The 20,520-nt window shown below is 45.9% G+C and overlaps 1 protein-coding gene across 2 annotated transcripts in view; it reads right to left on the bottom strand.

Moving 5' to 3' along the window:
* dnah9 (dynein, axonemal, heavy chain 9) overlaps positions 1-20,520 on the bottom strand; it is a 779,494-nt gene that overhangs the window by 145,233 nt on the left and 613,741 nt on the right. For both annotated transcript variants that reach the window (XM_072483125.1, XM_072483126.1), the window contains 3 exons: positions 10,314-10,507; positions 8,254-8,402; positions 6,736-6,863 (listed from right to left, as the gene is read on the bottom strand). In XM_072483125.1, the coding sequence (XP_072339226.1) occupies positions 6,736-6,863; positions 8,254-8,402; positions 10,314-10,507 (471 nt within the window). The remainder of the gene's footprint in view (positions 1-6,735; positions 6,864-8,253; positions 8,403-10,313; positions 10,508-20,520) is intronic.

Below are 20,520 nucleotides of genomic sequence, written 5' to 3'. Positions count from 1 at the left end.
TTACATTCACTACTGAGAACATTTATAATTCTGAATTCACCAAATGATAAAGAGATAGTCTTTTCACGGCAGAGAGATCAACAGTACACCTGCTCTGTCTGGCTTCAGCTCCAACACAAAACGAAACTAAAACACACACTGCAGCAAACAGCCTAAAACAAAAGTAAAAAGCTGACAGACAGCCCAGCTCCACCCACACTCTGACATCACTGCAGTAATATGAGCAGCCAAATATTTTTTAAAGCGACATTCTCATGACAGCATTCTTAAACATTTTAATTGGCATGTCACAAATTTCTGATTTCATGTCCTCTCCATCACCTTTGTAACAAAATCCTTCTTTCATTTGTGAGGAATGTAGAAATTGTTGCATATTATATTTTGTCCTTATAGCTACTGTTATTGAAAACCCTGGTTTAAAATACACACAGACAGTGTGGCTACTGAAGCTGTAATCAAGGTGTCATAAACGTGAGGTCACCATTGCTTCTAATCACTTATTTGGTTACAGATAAAGGGCTAGTGGAATAGTGTTTTGACTACTGGAGATTCCCTGGAGTGTAGGTAATTCATTTATTTTTTTAAAAATGTTTTTATTCTCCATTTTCACATTTCCCTTCAAAATCTACACCCCACCCACAGACAGTAAACGGTAACAAATACAAAATCAGTCCCCTTAACAATACCAACGATCCCATCCTCCCACCACCCCAAACAACGGCCCACCTGTCAATATATGCATCCAATAAAACAAACCCTCCCACGGTGGCAACAAAAAAAAAAGGAGAAAAAGAAAAAGGAGTCCGGGACCGCCCATGGTCACCATTGACCGATAGAGTCCACTCCCCCCCCCCCCCCTACACTCAACGCCCTCCAACCTCTGAAAGAGTACCGTACATGATACCCAAGAGTTGTTACCCCCCCCCCCCCCAGTCTCCAACTCCTCCCGTCCTCTGCCTCTTGTAAAACTCCTTCTCCCAACCTCAGTTCCTTCCCCCCAACTTTACACCCCGGCTAGACCACTCGGACCCTGTTCTGCCAGACTCTGATGGCCGCAGCCCCTCCCCCCACCTCCACACCCAGGTCCCTTTCCCCCTTGCCCGGCCCTCGGAAAGCCCAGAAGTCCCCTTTTAGCACACAAACCCCGCATATCCACCTACACCCCAAAGAACCCTAATTTCGAGTGAAAGTCCCATCACTTCCCTTGTCCAAATATATACAACATTGGCTCCTTTAGCCCATACACCCGCGCGCAGTGAAACAAAAAAGAAGAAAATAGTCATGAGGTTACATCGGCACATGGCCATTTCTCAATTTCTCAGTTCTGCCACAGTCCTTCTGCCTTCGCAAACTCCTCTGCTGCTTCCGCCGTTCCAAAATAAAAGTCCCTGAGCTTGTAAATCACCCTCAGCTTCGCTGGATATACAATGCCGCACTGCACCTTGCTAATGTACAGTGCCCTCTTCACCCGGTTGAAGGCAGCCCGCCTCCTCGCCAGCTCCACCGTAAAGTCCTGGTATACACGTATACCAGCTCCAGCCCACTGCACCACCCGCTTCTGCTTGGCCCAGCACAGGACCTTCTCCTTCACACTGTACCTACGGAAGCACAGAGTCACTACCCTTGGCGGCTCACTCGCCTTTGGTACAAGCCTCCACGACCGATGAGCCCGATCCAGTTCATATCGGGAGGGATCCTCCCCCTCCCCCAATAGTTTCACCAGCATCGTGGCAAAATACTCAGTCGGGCTCGGTCCTTCAACTCCTTCGGGCAGCCCCACAATCCTCAGATTCTGTCGCCTGGATCTGTTTTCCAGGTCTTCCATTTTCCCCCGCAGATCCTTGTTAATGTCCATCACCTTCCACATCTCCTTCCCCATCGAGGCAAGTTGATCACCGTGCTGCAATACCGTCTCCTCCACTTCCTTCAGCTCCTCCCCTTGCTATCGCACCTCAGCCACTGCGCTCGCCACCGCCTTCGTCACCGGGGACATCGCCTCCTCCACCAGCACACTCAAAACCTCTCTCATCTCCTTCCTCATTGTCTCCATGCCTTTTGAATTCCGAAGCCATCACCTTAGTTATTTCTTCAGCCGTAAGCAATGCGGCCTCCCCGGTGCTCCAGCCTCCATTTTCCTTGGTGACACCGCGGTGACCTTTCCACTCCCCGACGGACCTTCAGCTGTTTTCCTTACGGACGATCTTTTGCTCACCCTCAACATATTTCTTCACTGTGCCTTCGCTCTGCCGCCTCTGTGCCTTCTCCCTGCTTTTGCCGCCTCCATGGACCCTGGGACCGGGCTTAAAGCCCCGAAAATGCCGTTCCCGAACGGGGGCCCTCCATTGTGCGGCCGCCTCCTGCCTGCCGTCACCGGAAGTCAGTGTAGATAATTTATGAGTGATTGTATTTACTCCTAGCAAACAGGTTATGAAACTTCGTGGGATACAGATGATGTAATTAATGGGAGGAGCCAGGTCTGTCTGTAGTTTTGCATTCTGCATTGGATTTTAAGTGAACAGCGGTTTTGCCAAATGCTGTTAGGTTGAACAGAAGTGTACTGAATCTGCTTTTGAAAGGAACTCTCTTCAAAGGTCTGCACAGATAAGCAAATAACCTGTTTTGTTAACTTTATCTAAAAGTGACATTTAGACTGTATTGGGTTGCTTAATTGGAATTAGAGGCAGGTGTAGATAGTAAGATTAAGGTTTTGCTTTTGTTTAAGAACTGCTTAACTGATAATTGAAAAGATATTTTCTTGATGTTAACGTGGTTAATTCTGTACATAAACGAAAATTTGTTTTAAAAGATACCTATTGGTCAGAGTCACCATTCTTGGGGTGAAATATCCTTTTCTCACAATTTTACAAATGGAAAAATTGTCCGGTGTCCGAACAAAAATTGGGGTCTGGTCTGGTATCCTAACACTTGCCAATATCAGGTCATCTGCTGTTTAAGCCCTTGTCCATACTGCTTACATCTCCAGACTTAATTATCCCAATACTCTCCTGACTAGCTTCACTTCCTTCATCCATGAACGCCAGCTCATCACCCATGCTCTATCCTGAACCATGCACCATTCACCCATCTACCATTGACTCAGATTATTCCCCAGTCACCCATTGTTGCAAGCTAAAACTCTATTAAGTCTAATATCTTGCATTGCCCTCTCTCTGTAATCTTCACTTTAATTTGCCCAATCCTCTGATTCAGCATTTAATGGAATCCCCTCTGTACTCACCATTGACAACTGTGCCTTTAGCTGCCTTGGCCCGAGCATCCAAAATTTGTTCTGTAAACTCCTCCATCTCTCCCTTTCTTCCTTCAAAATTCCCCTGAAAGCAGACCTCTTTGACCAAGGGTTTGTGTTCTGATCCCTTCGTCCTTGTTTGAGCCTAGTAGCAAGTTTTTCTTAGGTACCTTTGAAGTTCCTTGGATTTCTTTTGTGTTAAAGGTGCTATATAAATGCAAATTGTTGTTGTTTGCATTGTGAAAGAGTTCATGTTTTAATCTGTCAGGCCTGACTTGCATGGAGGTGGAGTGTGATGCAATGTAGTCAATAGGCCACGATAATACGTTGTCACACCACATTACTAGACCTCTAGGAACACCATTCACTGTCACAGCCAGTGGATGGCTAGTTCTGCGCCAATTTAATGGAACAATCTCCAAGCTGCTTATCTATTCATAGAATAGTATTATTATTCCTTTTACAACTGTCAGATTCATTCTTTCTACAAAAAGGTACTTTACTGAACTGAATCAAATGGCTGGATGAGCAGGAAATCACAACACAAATTATCGGGCATTTTCCAAACTAAGTACCCATTTTATACAATGCTGAAACAATAACGGCCAAGTCGAAGCCAAGGGAAGCATCTATTATTTCTTCAAACAGCAATTTAACCGGAATATCTGCCTTTGAAGCGAGGCACCGAGCAAAGAAAGCATTACCTCAGTGACCTTTACTGTCTTACAAAATAACAAACTATTACTAGAGACAACTGTAATGAGTACTGGAGATGGCTGCAAACTCCCCATTTTGCCAAAACAGTATAATTTAAATGGAAGGGCATAGGCAGTGTTGAATGAGTTGAAAAATTGGACTGATTCTGCAGGAAATATTTGATTAACATCTATCATCCAACTGGAAGCTTGTTGTTGTTTAATTTATGACAGGAGCCGAGGTTAACGAAGCAACAATGTACAAAAGTTAAAGCCATTCGTGGAATAAATCACATTGATTGTAAAATAATTGAAGTGCTATTTCAGAAAATGAATGTGCGGCGGAGACTCTCAGCTTTAGGTGCTTGCTGCAAAATGTCGCGCGGACGGACCTCATTGTCGACATTTATATAACTTCCATATTTGCTTTTTGCAAACATATTCCTTGTCTGGCAACTGGAAATGGATTACTGAAGCATTCTAAAAATAGTTATTCGGAAATAATGACATCTTTTGTCTCTTGAGACTGAAGATTTAAGTTTGACTTTCCGACTGTCGGCAGTGGGGATCTTTGGAGAGTTTATGCTACATGAAGTAGATTTGGTTATCTTCCATTTGGGAGTGCTGCAGGTCACACTGTGCAGCTGTAACAGCTCTAGTCATAAAACAGGTGGATTCATTATAATTAAATGCTTAAGCAAATGGGAAATCAAGGACTTGACTCGTGTAAGATAGCAAGCAAGATATTCAGCAGCAGAGTGAAAAGAAAATGTACAAGACAGGCCAATTTTACTGATCAGCATGGGAACCGAAATTACAAGATAGAGCTTATGACTAGGATGAGATGACCAATAAAAGAACAAAAGCCAATTCTGTCCTGCCCCTCCTGAAAACAAAGCAAACTAATAGAAGAGATATCACAACGGTTCACAACAAGCTCAGTGAAAGAATCAAGTTCATCATGGCAGATAACAGATAGAAAGGAAAACAGTAATCACTGCTGATGTTAAGAACTATACCACCTCGTATTTTCATAGGGCGATGTTGTGGCGCATTGAGTAGCGTCTTTACCGCTGGGTTATACTTCAAGATTTGATGGCCGCGGAAGGTGTGTTAAGAATGTGGCCAAACAGGTTGGCTATCAGTCCGTAAATCCTTACACTATGCCTGATGGCAGGTGGCAAAGACAGAGAGACTTTTCTGGTCAGCCACACCACAGAAGGCAATGGCAAACCTCTGCAGTACCTTGACAAGCATTACCATGGGCAATCCAATGGAAATCCGTGGTTGCCAATGTCCTGAAGGCATGGTACCTGAAGAAGGAGGAGTACTTTTGCTATAATATCATGACTGTCTATTAAAATGCACCCTTTCTTTCTCCGCATGTGTATAAGGAACATCTGGAATGTGACAACAAACAGAATTACGCATGTCACAATCAAGAAGAATTAGGCTGCGCACTGCACTTGTAAATTCTTTTGCTGGCTCATGGATTGATTGAAAAATTCTAAGCAATCAAGGGTGACTTGTGCAGTTTGCCTTTATTCGTATCAAACAACTCCATACTCACAAAGTATTTTGTGTAACTTCCTTTCATAGAATGGAACAAACAAATGCAGCATTTACCTCTATCCTGGAATACAGACCGGAATTTTCTGGTCACATCATGGCACAGGGGATTCGGAGGCCCAACCAAAAGTCCATTAGGTTTGGTGGGACTGAATGATCCCGCCCAATGACTTTCAGCAGCCACACATTTTCTGTCTGGTCTTGTTGCATGTAAGCCTCAACATGATGAGTTATCGAAATGATATATACTGAGTTACAACCTGCCTAATTTTATTGGCTCCAAATCAACTCAGCAAAACTTATAAAAAAGGATTTGTTTAACATGGGGAGCTGGTTATTGAATATTGTGGTGCAACTAAAAAGGTCTAAACTGTTCGGTTTGGTGCTTGGTGGTACACAAGGTTCCATGCCACCTGAGTGTGCATTTCCCATTTGGAATCAAATTAAAATTCAGATTTTATTCTAACATCACCACCCCCTCCCCACCCCAAACTGCGCGACAAGATAATGATAAGATTTGGTGCAATGCTCTAGTTTTGCTCTACTCTACAATAAGTCAGCGAAGAGTAATAATGGATGGGTTGTAAAACCAGCATTCCACCCAGTCCTACCAAGGTAGTTAGTATGAAATCTCGACCATAATGTCAGTAAATTTCTCCGGCGCATTAAACTTTCGGGATCCCAACACTGTGCTCTGCATTTTTCCCAAATTGCACAGATCTGTTTGTGTTAGCTCTGGAGGACAGCTTTAAATATATCTATGTCATGAGTTAGGCTGGGAACATTAGCAATAATGAAAGAGGAGGAGAGGACTTCCCGTCCAGACAACACCACGGATTCACAGAATATCAGGTCTGAGTAACACGCACAACAGTTCAAATGAAAAGGATGCTGTCCATATTTAGAGGTGACACTTTGCTTCCTCTTCGGAACACAAAAATATCGAGGATGGTACCCTCAGTAATTGCAATGGCTGATTTTTTTTCTCCCCCATATCTCAAGAGCATAGGGCTAAGCACAACCCCAGATGATTAGTCCATAGAATCATACAATCATAGAATTTACAGTGCAGAAGGGGGCCATTCAGCCCATCGAGTCTGCATGGGCCCTTGGATAGAGCACCATATCTAAGCCCATACCTCCACCCCATACCCACACCTCTATCCTATCCCCGTAACCCTACCTAGTAATGAATGCAAATAGTAGCAAATGAGTTTTACATACCTGTAGAATAACCCAGTGGCCTTCTTTGGCAGCCAGGTCGAGAGCTTGTTCAGCTACCGCCTCCTGGCCTTGTCCAAGTGATACATTGTGGAAGTTTTTATTATCAAATGTGAAACCCAGCTTTTTACCTGTGGTTGAAGAACAGCTGTGAGTACAGAGAGGTCAATACACTCCATCCATTGCTGGTATGATCTATTTCTCTTGTCCAAAATTGCAGAGTCAGCATTTATGGCGAAAACAATATTACATACAATATATTGGTTTCTCTTACATTTTAATATGAAACCATCTATACAAAATAAAGAACCAATATATTTTATGAAATTTGGAGGTGCAATCAACTTTTGTTTAGATTGAATGCTCTACCTTGACAGGCAATTTAATCTTCACACTAGCATTAACCAAATCACATGCCATTGCTGAACTCAGTTTTACAGAACTAAATTGATCTCTGAAATTCATTACTTCCTCACTTTAATAGGGACATCCCCTTAAGTCAGTGCTTTTTGTACTTCTACCAAAAATAACACAACCCTTGTGGGCAGCACGGTAGCACAAGTGGATAGCACTGTGGCTTCACAGCGCCAAGGTCCCAGGTTCGATTCCCCGCTGGGTCACTGTCTGTGTGGAGTCTGCATGTTCTCCCCGTGTCTGCGTGGGTTTCCTTCGGGTGCTCCGGTATTCCTCCCACAGTCCAAAGACGTGCAGGTTAGGTGGATTGGCCATGATAAATTGCTCTTAGTGACCAAAAAGGTTAGGAGGGGTTATTGGGTTACGGGGATAGGGTGGAAGAGGGCTTAAATGGGTCGGTGCAGACTCGATGGGCTGAATGGCCTTCTTCTGCACTGTATGTTCTATAAATGTCAGGCAATCTCGAACTTTAATGTTGGATTCTGCACTCTAAGCCATGCTTTTCTTGTACCTTTTTATGAAAGCACAGTACAGCATGACAATTCTGCAATTAATACATAGCTGGCATATGCCTCCAACAGCAATACTGTGTAAAAAAAATTGAAGTGAACTTAGAACACAGCAATCAATCCACTATCAACAATTTACCCGTTCACTTGGAAAATGTGGAACATATGACTCAGAGAGGCAGCTACCACTGTGCAGACCTACATGGATTGTTTTGACAGTAAATGACATAACATAAGTGAATAATGATCTTTACCAAGGCCAAAGTCAAATTTATATCTGATTTGTGGATTGGCCCCTTCTATGTTATAACCAAGATGTGATTTGACAAAATACCTGGGCCTCCTCCATGCAACATAAATTCAATAAAATATAACTTGAAATATTTTCAGGCGCTTCCAATGTGTCACTTACTGATTACAAGCTAGAAAGATGGTGCTTATATCTTCAGTTTATACACTTGATCCCTGAACATAGATGCTAAATTTGATTGCCGAATGTTACTAATATTGCTTCAAAGATCCTCTTTGCCAATAATGAACATTTGTTTCAGAATGTTGCCTCTTTAGGAATTAGCAGCAAAAACTTGCAAAATATTACCTTGTCTTTCTACATCTTTGAGTGGATCGACACCAGGTGAAAGGATAAAAAACATTGGTATAGCAGGCCCAGATTCATCAAAGGATGTCGAAAAGTCCAATGACCTCCCCACCACATACATGCTGCCCAATTTTTCTTCAACAAAATCTCTGAAAAAAGGAAGACAGGTTTTTGTTTTAACTGCATCACAATGTGTACTGCTTGTGTTATTTGCCAGAATTCAAATGCAGATTAACATCTGGCAACCATTCATCAATTAAATCTATTGATCCAAATGTGTGAAGGGGAACTATGTTGAATAAACATTTCAGCTGCCTGGATGAACCTAATGGTGTACAGCTCTTCCATCTGGCTCCCGTCTCAAGGATGGCGAGAGTGAGCTGTATGCAACACAATTTGACATTATCATTTCTGAAAGGCCACTCCTTGCGCACAGCAATCGGACCAAGAAAAGAAGCAGTAATGGTTTGAAAAAGATGCACAGGGCAATCCATTGCTGGCCAGTCACTATTAATGGTATTTTAATTATGATGTTAAGATACACAGATGGGGGCCATTGTTTAATTAAGTATTTAGAGCACATACAAAGAGAAACTGCTGGGACACTGGGTTTGTAGGTAAGAAATAGGCGTGCAATGCTGCATTCTATGAATAAACCTATTATCAAGCAAGGTTTCAGCATCTAGTTTCATACTTCACACTGGCTTCGAATTGGTATAACAGTCATGATATTCATTTTACCTCCTCTGACCATTGCATTAACTGCAATGTGTACATACATGAATGGTTGCCAGATGTGTACTTGCTAGATGTTGCTAACAGCCACTGGAATACAGGAGGATGAAAAGCAGAATGCAACTACAACTGGTGTCTGCCTTCCAAATTCCCCATATCAGATACTCTCCATGGGAGAGACCTTCCAGCTTTTCACACTCGCGGGGTCTCCTGCTCCTGCTGACCACACAGCCCACCGTGGGTTACTCGGCAGCATGGTGTGGATTCGATGGGAAATCACATTGACAGCAGTGGGACAAGAAGATCCTGCTGTTAGCCAACAGCAGGTCGCCTCCCACCACCGAGAAAGCCGTCGCGGGAGGCCAGAAAATCTTGGTTTATTTCATTAGTTTTGGAGAGACAGTTTTTTAGGAAATAGTTTGGAATCCACCTTTTGTCACTTTTTAACATAGAATTTAACATAGAATTTACAGTGCAGAAGGAGGCCATTTGGCCCATCGAGTCTGCACCGGCTCTTGGAAAGAGCACCCTACCCAAGGTCAACACCTCCACCCTATCCCCATAACCCAGTAACTCCACCCAACATTAAGGGCAATTTTGGACACTAAGGGCAATTTATCATGGCCAATCCACCTAATCTGCACATCTTTGGACTGTGGGAGGAAACCGGAGCACCCGGAGGAAACCCACGCACACACGGGGAGGATGTGCAGACTCCGCACAGACAATGACCCAAGCCGGAATCGAACCTGGGACCCTGGAGCTGTGAAGCAATTGTGCTATCCACAATGCTACCGTGCTGCCTCAGGTTGGTAGAAAGTGTATGCAGAAAGTAAGAATTACCTCTGGTTACCAAAACATGCAGTAAATGTGCCAGACTTTAGCCCAGGAATAGGCATGATGATTGACGTGTGCATCAAACAATTGCATTCCATTTCTCTGGTATGGCAATTGTTCCCAAACTGTGGGTCATGACCCCCAGTGGGGTCACAGGATAAGCAATTGGTGTCCTGAACGTCAGGGCAACGATGGCCATGGAGGGACGACTCAGATTTGACAGTCCTGCATTCGGCTGTTAGGCCACTTTAAATGTGCGCAATCTATTTGTTTGTGGGCGTGGACGAACCCAATGAGTTCTAAGACTCAGCTGGGGCACCAACAGAGCTTGCAAAGTTGTTTCTCCTATGCCTATGTCCCTACTGTTTAAAGCCTCACCCCTCAGCACACACGACACCAGTCATAAAACCCTCCAGATCAAGAACAAAGATTACAGCGTTTTCAACATTCGTTCGGATTTAACATACAAAATTAACAAATGTTCTTACCGTACTGCGTAGGTCATTCGGTCAGGACGCAATGCCCTCATCATACACAGCTGCTGTAATGTTGTTTTGCTCTTCCATTCTTGTGGAAACTTCTCTTTTTCTGGGCATTCGGACTCTGCAAACTTCTTCCACCGCTTGGCAGAGCCTTCGATGTCACGGTCAAGGTTTCGAAACTCCTCCAGATTTGACAGTGCCTAATATCAACAAGGGTAAGATTTTTTTTTAAAGAAGTTTGTCGCGATCATTTTTCATTGCTAGTCTCTGGATTCGCCATCCAACGTGTTATTCCATCTCCCCTGCATCCTCACACAGTGGAAATCAAAGCACAGCGGCTATCCCTCAGTCTTCCTCCTGCCTGCAATGTGTAAGGTTAGTGCTTACTTTCACATTTGAAAAAATGGCATCCAGCATCACCATGTTGGGCAATTAATTTAGCATTTCTGTCGAGATACCTGCAGTGGGTTTACCCAGCAGTGAAACATTGCCTTGAAAGAATATTTGAACCAAAAAATAAGGAACTGTTGACATGCTTATGAGGAAATAAAGCTGGAGGCAAACTCCCATGTGCCAAACTTCAAAGTGCATAGTGTGCACTGAAAAGTCACTCAAATGCTTATTTTATCCTTTTTTCTGCTAGTGTGTGTTTCCTCCCCACCTTGCTTCTGAAATCAGTCAGACAGTCCTTGGTTGCTCCTTGTCCTCAGAAGTTATCCATCATGTTTGAAATGAAACACCAATTTCCAGCAGTTCATTGAATAAGAACATCCCTGTCCTCGCTGAATGCCCACATACAAACACTTTGCTTTTTAAGTGCCCAATTCTTTTTTTTTCAATTAAGGCACAATTTAGCTTGGCCAATCCATCTATCCTGGGTTGGGTTGTGGGGGTGGGACCCATGCAGACACAGGGAGAATGTGCAAACTACAGGGAGAATGTGCAAACTTCACACGGACAGTGATCAGGGACCGGGATCGAACACGGCCCCTCAGTGTCGTGAGACAGCAGTGCGAACCACTGCCACATCATGCTGCCCCCAGTTAACACTATTCACAGGGAGAATTGCACAGCAATTAGGAGTAGCGACCCTTCTGATCTGCTTTTCCTTAGTAGGGCACTGTTGAAGCTAATCTTAGTGCCACCTGGATCAACTAACTGGCACATACCTGGGTTCAAATCTGGGTCTCTTCTGGACCTGCAGCATGCTGTAAGGACTCAACTATTCATTGCCTTAACCAGCCGAGCTGCTATTCCAGAGCTACCCTGCTTTACTTGATTTCATTCCTTTGTCAGTTAGCTATTTACCATTACGTGTGGAAACATCAACTGGACAGAAGCGGACGCTCCATTTACTGATGAAGTTGGACTACAGATCATTAAAATAAGATGGGAAACCTCAGCAGATGTATAGTTTGCGTTCTGCCGAAAGACATTATCTGTATTTGGTTTCCCTGTTTCAATCCTTAAGTATCGTGAAGTTGCTGTATTTTCACAGTAAAAATATAACTAAATGGCTACAGGGCTGACAATTTCAATCACACGATACATCTTAATGAGGTGCAATCAACATCTCTGGCACTGAAAAATAGCTTTTGTAATTTATTTTTTAATTTATTCATTCACTCTGACCTCACCTCTTGAGTTCAACTCCTTTGTCCACATTTGGACCAAGACTGTCATAAGGTTAGACGCTGAGAAGCCCTCGAGCCCCTTCAAAGTTTCTTCTAAACCTTTTCTGACAGTTTTGTTTGCACTTCAATCCCACACTCCCGATCTATGGGCACCAGTGTGGAGAGGAGGAGGACCACCTCGTGAACCTGCTTCTGGGCCTGGCCAAATTTTCTATCAACAGGACCAGGCAGTGGCTGACTGGGGGCCATCCGACCTGACTGTCTATCCTTCTACCATGGCTACATTGGTGTCCCAAGAGCAGGAGCATGCAGTGCCTACTGGTACTGTTGAGGCCTTCCATATCTGGTGGGGACCGCAGTGACTGGGGTGTCTTATCCAACCTCTTAATCACATTTTGGTTTAGCATTTTTAGGTTTAATTTGTGATTTGAATTTTGTTTCAGGCAGTGTCCCTTTAAGGGGCTGCTTCTTTAATTTGTCCCTCAGTTTATTTGATTTAGTTTAATTAGTTGTATAATTTCTTCAAAATAGAAGATGCTCTGGTGGAAGTTAAACTGAACATCAGTGATGAGGTCATTGCTGAGTAAGAACCACTTAATAGCACTGTTGACAACATCTTCCACCACTTTACTGATGATCAAGGTTGTCCACATTGCCGGGTAACTGTACTGGAACAGCTTGGTTAGGAATGTGGTAAGTTCTGGAGCACAATTCTTCAGTATGATTGCCAGAATTATGTCAGGGCCCATAGTCTTTGCAGTATCCAGTCCCTTCAGTCAATTCTTGATATCATGTGGAATTAATCGAATTGGCTGAAGACTGGCACCTGTAATGCTGGGGACCTCAGGAGGAGGTCAAGTTGCAACATCCACTCAGCAGTTGTGGCTGAAGTTGGTTGCAAATGCCTCAGCCTTGCGTTTTGCACTGATGTGAGGCATTTGTGGAGTCTCCTCCTCTTGTTAGTTGTTTTAACTGTCCAGCACCATTCACATTTGGATGGAGCATGACTGTGGATCTTGATTTGATCCATTGCTTGTGGAATTGCTTCGCTGTCTATGACATGCTGATTTCACTGTTTGACATGCAAGTCGTCCTGTCTTGTAGGTATGTGCTGCTTCTGGCAAGTCTTTTTGCATTCTTCATTGAGCCACAGTTGATCCTCCAGCTGATGGTAATGGTACAGTTGTAGAGTGGGAGATATGCAGGGCCATGAGGTTACATATTGGGGCTATATACAATTGGTTGTCCCTGATGGCCCATTGGGCCTCATGGATGCCCAGTTTCAGTTGCTGGATGTGGGGGTGGATTCTCCGCCACCCGCCACCGATAGCTGGGTTCCCGATCCGGTGGAGAATCGAGCATCAGGCAAAAAAATGGGATTGCCGCCATTCCGATGCTCCGGTCCCCCGTCTGTGGTGGCAATGAGTTACATTCCCCAGGCCGGCAGGAAGATCCATGTGGGTCAATTGAATCCATTTGCATCCGATTAATGTGCTGGATGCCGAATTCTCCATGCCCCATGATGCTCCGGCCCTCTCAGCTGGGATTCATGCAGGAGAGGATTGGTGCAAGTATTTTTGAGCATGGCCCTGACGCAGTGGACCCTGCAGTGGGGAAAGGGGGTAAGAACTTAACATTGGTGCCCCTAAAGTCCATTGGATGGCCCATCTTGCCCTCACGACGGAAATCCTGCCCAGTGCCCCCCCAGACCCCCATCAGAACTCCATCAGAGTCCTCAAAATCATACATCACCATCTCTGGGGTCTCTGAGAGGGAGAACTCTGTCTCCCACATGGAGAAACCTGCCCCGTTTGAAATGTATCCCATTTAGCATGGTAATAATGTCACACAGCATGATGGAGGATATCCTCAATGTGAAGATGGAACCTTGTCTCCATAAGAACTGTGTGGTGGTCACTCCTACCAATACTGTCATGGCCAGATGCATCAGTGACATAATAGACTGGTGGCGACGAGGACAAGTAGGTTTTTCACTCTTGTTAGTTCCCTCGCCACTTGCCACAGACCCAGTCTAGCAGCTGTGTCTTTTAGGTCTTGGACATAGTGCTACTGAGCCACTCCTGGTGATAGTCTCACACCCAAGTACACTTCTCTTCCTCAGCACTTCCTCCAAGTGAGGAGTACTGATTTCTAACTGCACTATATTGCCACCTCTGGTGACTCTGGCCTGTCAGTGGGTGGTGGTGATGGTGGTGACTGGGACATTGCCAGTTAGGTATGATTCCATGAGTATGGCTATATCAGGCTGTTGTTGTGGGTTTGGAGTCACATGTAGGCCAGACCAGGTAAGGGTGGCAGATTTCCTTTCTTAACGGGCAGGAGTGAACCAGATTGTTTTTTACGACAATGGTTCTTTAGTAAGGACACAGGGAATCCACACCGAATAGAATAAAGTTATTATTTACAGCACAATATATATAGACAGCCCGGTCGATCCCTACCAGGGTACTTTATGGTCGGTGCCTTACTGGCTGATCTTTCATACAGAGGTGAATAGAGACCCCCCACCCCGAGCGGGGGGAGCTAATACTCCCCAAGGGCCACAGGGAACATAATCATTCCCACCTCATAGGTCCCATGCAGACTATTACAGATTCAAATGTCACCATAAAACTAACTTTTAATTCCAGATGTATTATTTGAATTTTAATTCCGCCATCTGACAAGGTGGGATTCAAACACACGTCCCCAGCATTAGCCTGGTTGGTCCTCTGGATTGCAAGCCCAGTGGCATTACTATGACGCCACAGTCACCAAGTCAAATTAAATTAGTTAAAGTCAAATTTTCCCCAAGGATTACCTGGATCATAAAGTTGAAACGTAGATTAACACAAGTAAGAAGTCATCTAACTTTGACGACATCTGAGGTTCTAGATCTGCTACAAACACAACGCTTTGTTATTTGGTGTATATCTTTGTTGAAATGGAAACGACAGGCCAAATAACAAAGCTGTATTTCACAAGGGCATTCAATGCCACTGCAAATGAGACTGTGACTTGATGGGGAAGTATATTGAGAAAGGCACAAGTGGGTGAGGGAGAAGCAAATGAAGGTGCTTCTCCTATTTATGTGGTTGAAATGGAAAATGGAGTTTTGAATTAAGTGTTTCAAAGCCAATTAATCAAATCAGCAGTATATGTAATATTGACTATGGTTGATATATTTCTTTTTGTTACTGTATGTTCCTACGTTGATTTACCGGGGCATTCCAAGAATGTGCTTCCCATTAGTTCCAATCCTCGGGGAAATTTGGAAAAATAAATCAATGTACATTTACAACTAGAAGAATGATTACTTTGCACTTAAAACTTTACAGTAAAGACAGGTCATTAACGAACATTTAAAACACTGAAATGTAATTGGTGCAATGCAGCCCAAACAATTCCAACGTTATTTCATTCCAAATGCATGGATGCACAGAAAGCATGAATAAAAGTCTTTAGCGGGGTCCCGCATTGTTCGGTGGAAAAAAATAATTTTCACTTTGCTCCGTCCCCTCTGATCACATGCATTCTATCCATCTGCATGGAGTAACAGGGCAGAGTGGGCAATCAACATTTTTAACTTCAGGTGTTTAGCGTTTCGGAAATGCTGTCATATTAAAGACAAGTGGTGAATTCTCCGTTTTTGAGACTAAGTGCGGTGCAGAGTGGCTCTGGTGCTGCCTATCCTGGGCCAGCCAGAATTGTGGGATCGTGCGCTGGATTCTGTGCTCGACACCTCATTAATTATGCATAGACACGTTCCCCTCCGAATCACCTGGCGGGCCAGCAGCTGATTTGTTTGCCCACCAGCTGATGGCGGTTTGAAGGTTCCGGTGCCATATTTGAACACCAGTCCAGCACACTCTTCTCACTTTGCCCAGCAACGCCCCCCCCCTCGTCTTCACCAGACTGTGCAGGATGTCAGCAAACCAGAAGCAGGAGTCATGCAGCCTCAAAAAATGCGGCAGCACCAGCTTTCACCGCCAGGGTCCTCAAGGGCCTTGTTTGGGGAGTCCAGGCCCACTGGCATGTGCTCTACCTCAGGGACGGCTCAAAGAATCACAACAATATCACCTCTGTTGTGTTCTGTTTTATGACCATTGTAATGATGTACACATAACATCTAGTTCTTTAACTAGAAAGATGATTTATTAACAAACACGTGAAAAGATAACTAACAAACTATAATGCAGACAATGGCTACTAAATGAATTTGGTGAATTCTTCTGGAGCTACTCTAAGTGCGACCATCCTCTTGTACGTCTTACTACCAACTGGTGAGTGTTTTGAGTCATATGATAGATCTGTATCACCACCAGCTGGTCGAAGGTCACTTTGCTAACTATATACCGAACTCTGCACAGGCATAACACCACAACCTCTTCTGCCCATTGCCCCGGAGGTCAGCGCGGCTGCCACCTGCCCACGAAGCACATTCCAATTCAGGAAATGAATGAATGTCCTCATCTACTCTGCCAGGGTAAGTCCTCTCTCAGCTTCCACCACTATCAAACTCTCAGCATGGCATCATGAACCCAAATGGCCACTCTCTTCACGGTCCTCACACATGTCTTGCAGGACACATTTCAACACTGATTCTCTCAACAAGACTTTCATAGCACCACCATCCCATCTGTCTTAGTGCTCTCACTCTATACTCTGTCCCATCTGGGTCGGGTGCACCACACACAGGGGACATGCAGCTCATCCAATCCCTGCTCCGTCCCCTCTGATCATATCTTATTTGTTTGTCTCCATACAGGCCAAACCTGCGCACAAGCGAGAGCGAGCTCAGACTGGGGGAAGGATGGCAGAAATACTCCCCCTCACTGTATTCGAAAAGACTTCTGCAAAGTTCGCCTGCAAGAACCGGGATAGCTCCTGTGGCGATGCAATAACAGTACAAATCTCAGCCCTATCACTTCGCTGAATCCTGCTGTTTAAACTGAGTGCCATATATGCAGAATTAGCTTCAGCTCATCCACTAAACCGTTCTTTTGTATTTTTCAAAAACAAGCAGACCACGCGGCCAGTTAGAGAGTCCAGCAGCTCTCTGAGTCCCTGGAGCATGCCTGAGGAAACGGGGGCTCAGGAAGAACCATCGCAGCTCTCACCTGCACCCACCACCAATGTGGGGTGCAGTTCAAAGCAAGACATGGGATCACTCAGGAGTGTGGCATCAAGGAGCCCTAGCAAAACTGGAGTCAATGAGAATCAGGGGGAATACTCTCTGCTGGTCGGAGTCTTATTCGGCACAAAGGAAGATGGTTGTCATAGTTGAAGGTCAGTTATCTAAGCTCCAGAACATCACTGCAGGAGTTCCTCGAGGCAGTATCCTGGGCCCACCAATCTTCAGCAGAATTCCGCCATGGATTTTCTGGTGCCTGTTAAGTACACTTGATTCTGACTGGTGTAGAGAGATGTGTCATATGATATGCCTCTAGCTGGTGGAACCAGTTATATTGCCTTGCTGTGCTGCAAACTCAGTTTTCTGCACATCATCCTAAAAGGTGCTTCACAGAAAAATGGCTCTGCCAAAAGTGAACTCCTGGCCGTATCTACACTGCTTTAGCTGGTAGTTCTGTATCCTCGCCTACAAGTCTGATTCATCCCTGCATGCTTATCTCATTTTGTGAAGTCAACACACCAGAAAACTGAATTCTACATCGGTTTTCAGCTTGCCGGCCTCCATGAAGGAGTACCTAATTGGATTTTTGTTACAGACTCTGGAGCTATGTGGAACAATATTTATTTTCTCTGTGGTCCCTGTACCATATATCTTTCTTTCTTTTCTCTATCCCTCTTTTACTGTATGAATGCAAAGGAGGCAACATTGTGTCCATCCACACACGTTTTGAGTGTGCGGAAATAAATTAACCCTTTGAGTTCATCCTATCTCAGGTTTGCCGTGGGGATTTGACTGGAAAATTGGATCGCACCAAAACTGAGGGGTTGGAAAATATGACAGCGCTCTCAAAAAGGAAATTCCAATTCCAATTCTCTTCTCGCACCAAGAGGTGTACTAAGGCAGACTTCCATCTGTTTCCATAGCTAGTAATACCTGGAATAGGTCTCAGGTCTGCCGCTGGAGCTTATTACTTGAGGGGCGGCATTCCACATCAAGCATGCCTGACCAAGAGTCTCTCACGCTCTTACCACCAGACATTGGCGTATTTGGAACGATTCGCAGGTTGACACTCAACCTGTTCGACCACGTTATGAAAGCACCTTCCTTGGTCATCAAGTCCTGGGGTGAGGCCCAAACCCAGAGCTTCTGGTTTAGAGTTAGGGACAATACTCATTGCACCTCAAGACCTCCTGATGTAAAAATATTGCTTTGTATAATGGTTTATAAGTGTCTGAAACAAATCGGCGGTTTGCTTATCCATCCAGACTTAGTTACAGTGACCTTAGTTGGGGGTTACAAAATGCTTATTAGGGATTCAGTGTCTGAGTTGCATTTTAGGCCATACAGCAGGATTACTCTGTGTTTCTGGTTGTGGTATTGTTCTGATCTGACATCTGTTTCATCACACTGTCAATCCATTTGGTGTGCACACTTGAAACAATCTTGGTTCCGGGCATATGCTGACGATTTCTGTTGAATTCCATGTGCCATTAGTTGGGTGTTGTACTCAAACCTTTTGTTTGATGTTCAAGTTGAGTAATTTGTTACCCACATGCCATTCTTGGGCATCTTTCACCTTCCCTATTCAATGAATGCATCGTGTACCCCTGGGAGTATTAGTGAGTGGGAAATGTTGTCCACACTTGTCTCCTGGTTAATAATTCTACAGTACGATGAAGTTTGCAAGTTCAGAATGGATATACATATTCAGTTCCAACTGTGCCACATAGCCAGTCAGTGATGATCTGCATTGCAGAGTTAGGTCATCGTCACCCAGTGTAATGGCACTCTTTATATCTGTGGTCCTCATCATTGTCTTGACAATACCATGGATGGTGACCAAGTATAGACCCCTTCACACTATCAGTAGATCTGTTATCACAACACCTTGGGTCCTTGGTTAAGCCTAATAAACACCAGTCATCAGGGGCGAAATTCTCCGTTATCGGCGCAAAGTCCGCCGATCGGCGCAAGAAACGGCGCAAATACGACTTGCGTCACGTCGGAAAAATGGGTCAAAAGTCTCCGGCCCGAAATGGGCTAGCAGCGACGTGACGGGACCCGCGCTTGCGCACATGGTTCACGCCGTGCAGAGTCATACAGGCCGCACGGCGTGACGGCTCATAAGACCGAGCTGCTCCCCCCCACCCGACCGGAACACCCGACTGGAACACCCGACTGGATGGCTGGCCGCCGCTCAGCCCCGAGGTTCCAGTCACGGGATGTGGAGGCGCTCCTGGACGCAGTGGAGCAGAGGAGGGACGCCCTGTATCCCGGGCACGGCCGCAGAGTTGCTCCACGCCAAAGCCGGCGTCTGTGGAGGGAGGTGGCAGAGGTCGTCACCGCTGCGGCCCTGACACCACGGACAGGCACCCAGTGCCACAAGAAGGTGAACAACCTCGTCAGAGCAGGCAGGGTGAGCCTCCCCCATATCCCCCCTCCCCCATATCCCCCCTCCCCCATAACCCCCCCCCATATCCCCCCCTCCCCCATTATCCCCCGCCCCCCATATCTCCCTCCCCATATCCCCCCTCCCCCATATCCCCTCCCCCCCTCCCCCATATCCCCCATAACCCCCCTCCCCCATATCCCCCCTCCCCCATATCCCCCCGCCCCCATATCCCCCCCTCCCCCATATCCCCCCTCCCCCATATCCCCCCTCCCCCATATCCCCAAGTGAATCCAGCCCTAACCTTAACCTCTGCAATGCACGCGCAACCGATGGCGTGCATTCATATACCTGCCTAACACTGTTGCCTTTTACCCCTGCCACCACCCCCACCCACCACCCCGCCACAGGAGAAGCGCGCACACAACAATAGGGAGCATGTGAGGACTGGAGGAGGCCCCACTGATGAGAGGCCACTGACTGAACACGAGGAAAGGGCCCTGGAACTGGCTGGCGGACCTGACGACCGGGAGGTTGCTGATGCAGAGGTCGGGGGCGTACTAGCAAATGAGCCACCGACAGCCCTTCCCCATATCCCCCCTCCCCCATATCCCCCCTCCCCCCTCCCCCATATCACCTGATCACTGCCTGCGTGTCTAACCATGCATGCTTCATTGTGTATCGCAGGAGCAAACGTCGAGGCACCCATCCCCGCAGATGCAGACCGCCCGCAGGATGCCCCTCGGAGGCCACGGGAAACGGAGAGACCCGAACCCTCCGGCATGCGACGCCCGCAGGATGCCCCTCGCACTCCACGGGAGACGGAGAGACCCGGACCCTACGGCATGCGATGCCCGCAGGATGCCCCTCGCACACCACGGGAGACGGAGAGACATGGAGCAACAGGGAGACGACACCCCCGTCACGTGTGGGAGCGACGAGGCAGGCGTGTGCCACCCAGCCACGAGGGGGGCAGCTACAGGCCCCCGTCACATCCGAGCCAGGACACCACTACCCAGGACACCACTACCCAGGACACCCCTACCCGGGTCGCAC

This window comes from Scyliorhinus torazame, chromosome 18, assembly GCF_047496885.1.
Source record: "Scyliorhinus torazame isolate Kashiwa2021f chromosome 18, sScyTor2.1, whole genome shotgun sequence".
Lineage (NCBI taxonomy): Eukaryota > Metazoa > Chordata > Chondrichthyes > Carcharhiniformes > Scyliorhinidae > Scyliorhinus > Scyliorhinus torazame.
The sequence above is the reverse complement of the archived record's forward strand: the minus strand, read 5'-3'. Positions and strand labels throughout refer to the sequence as shown.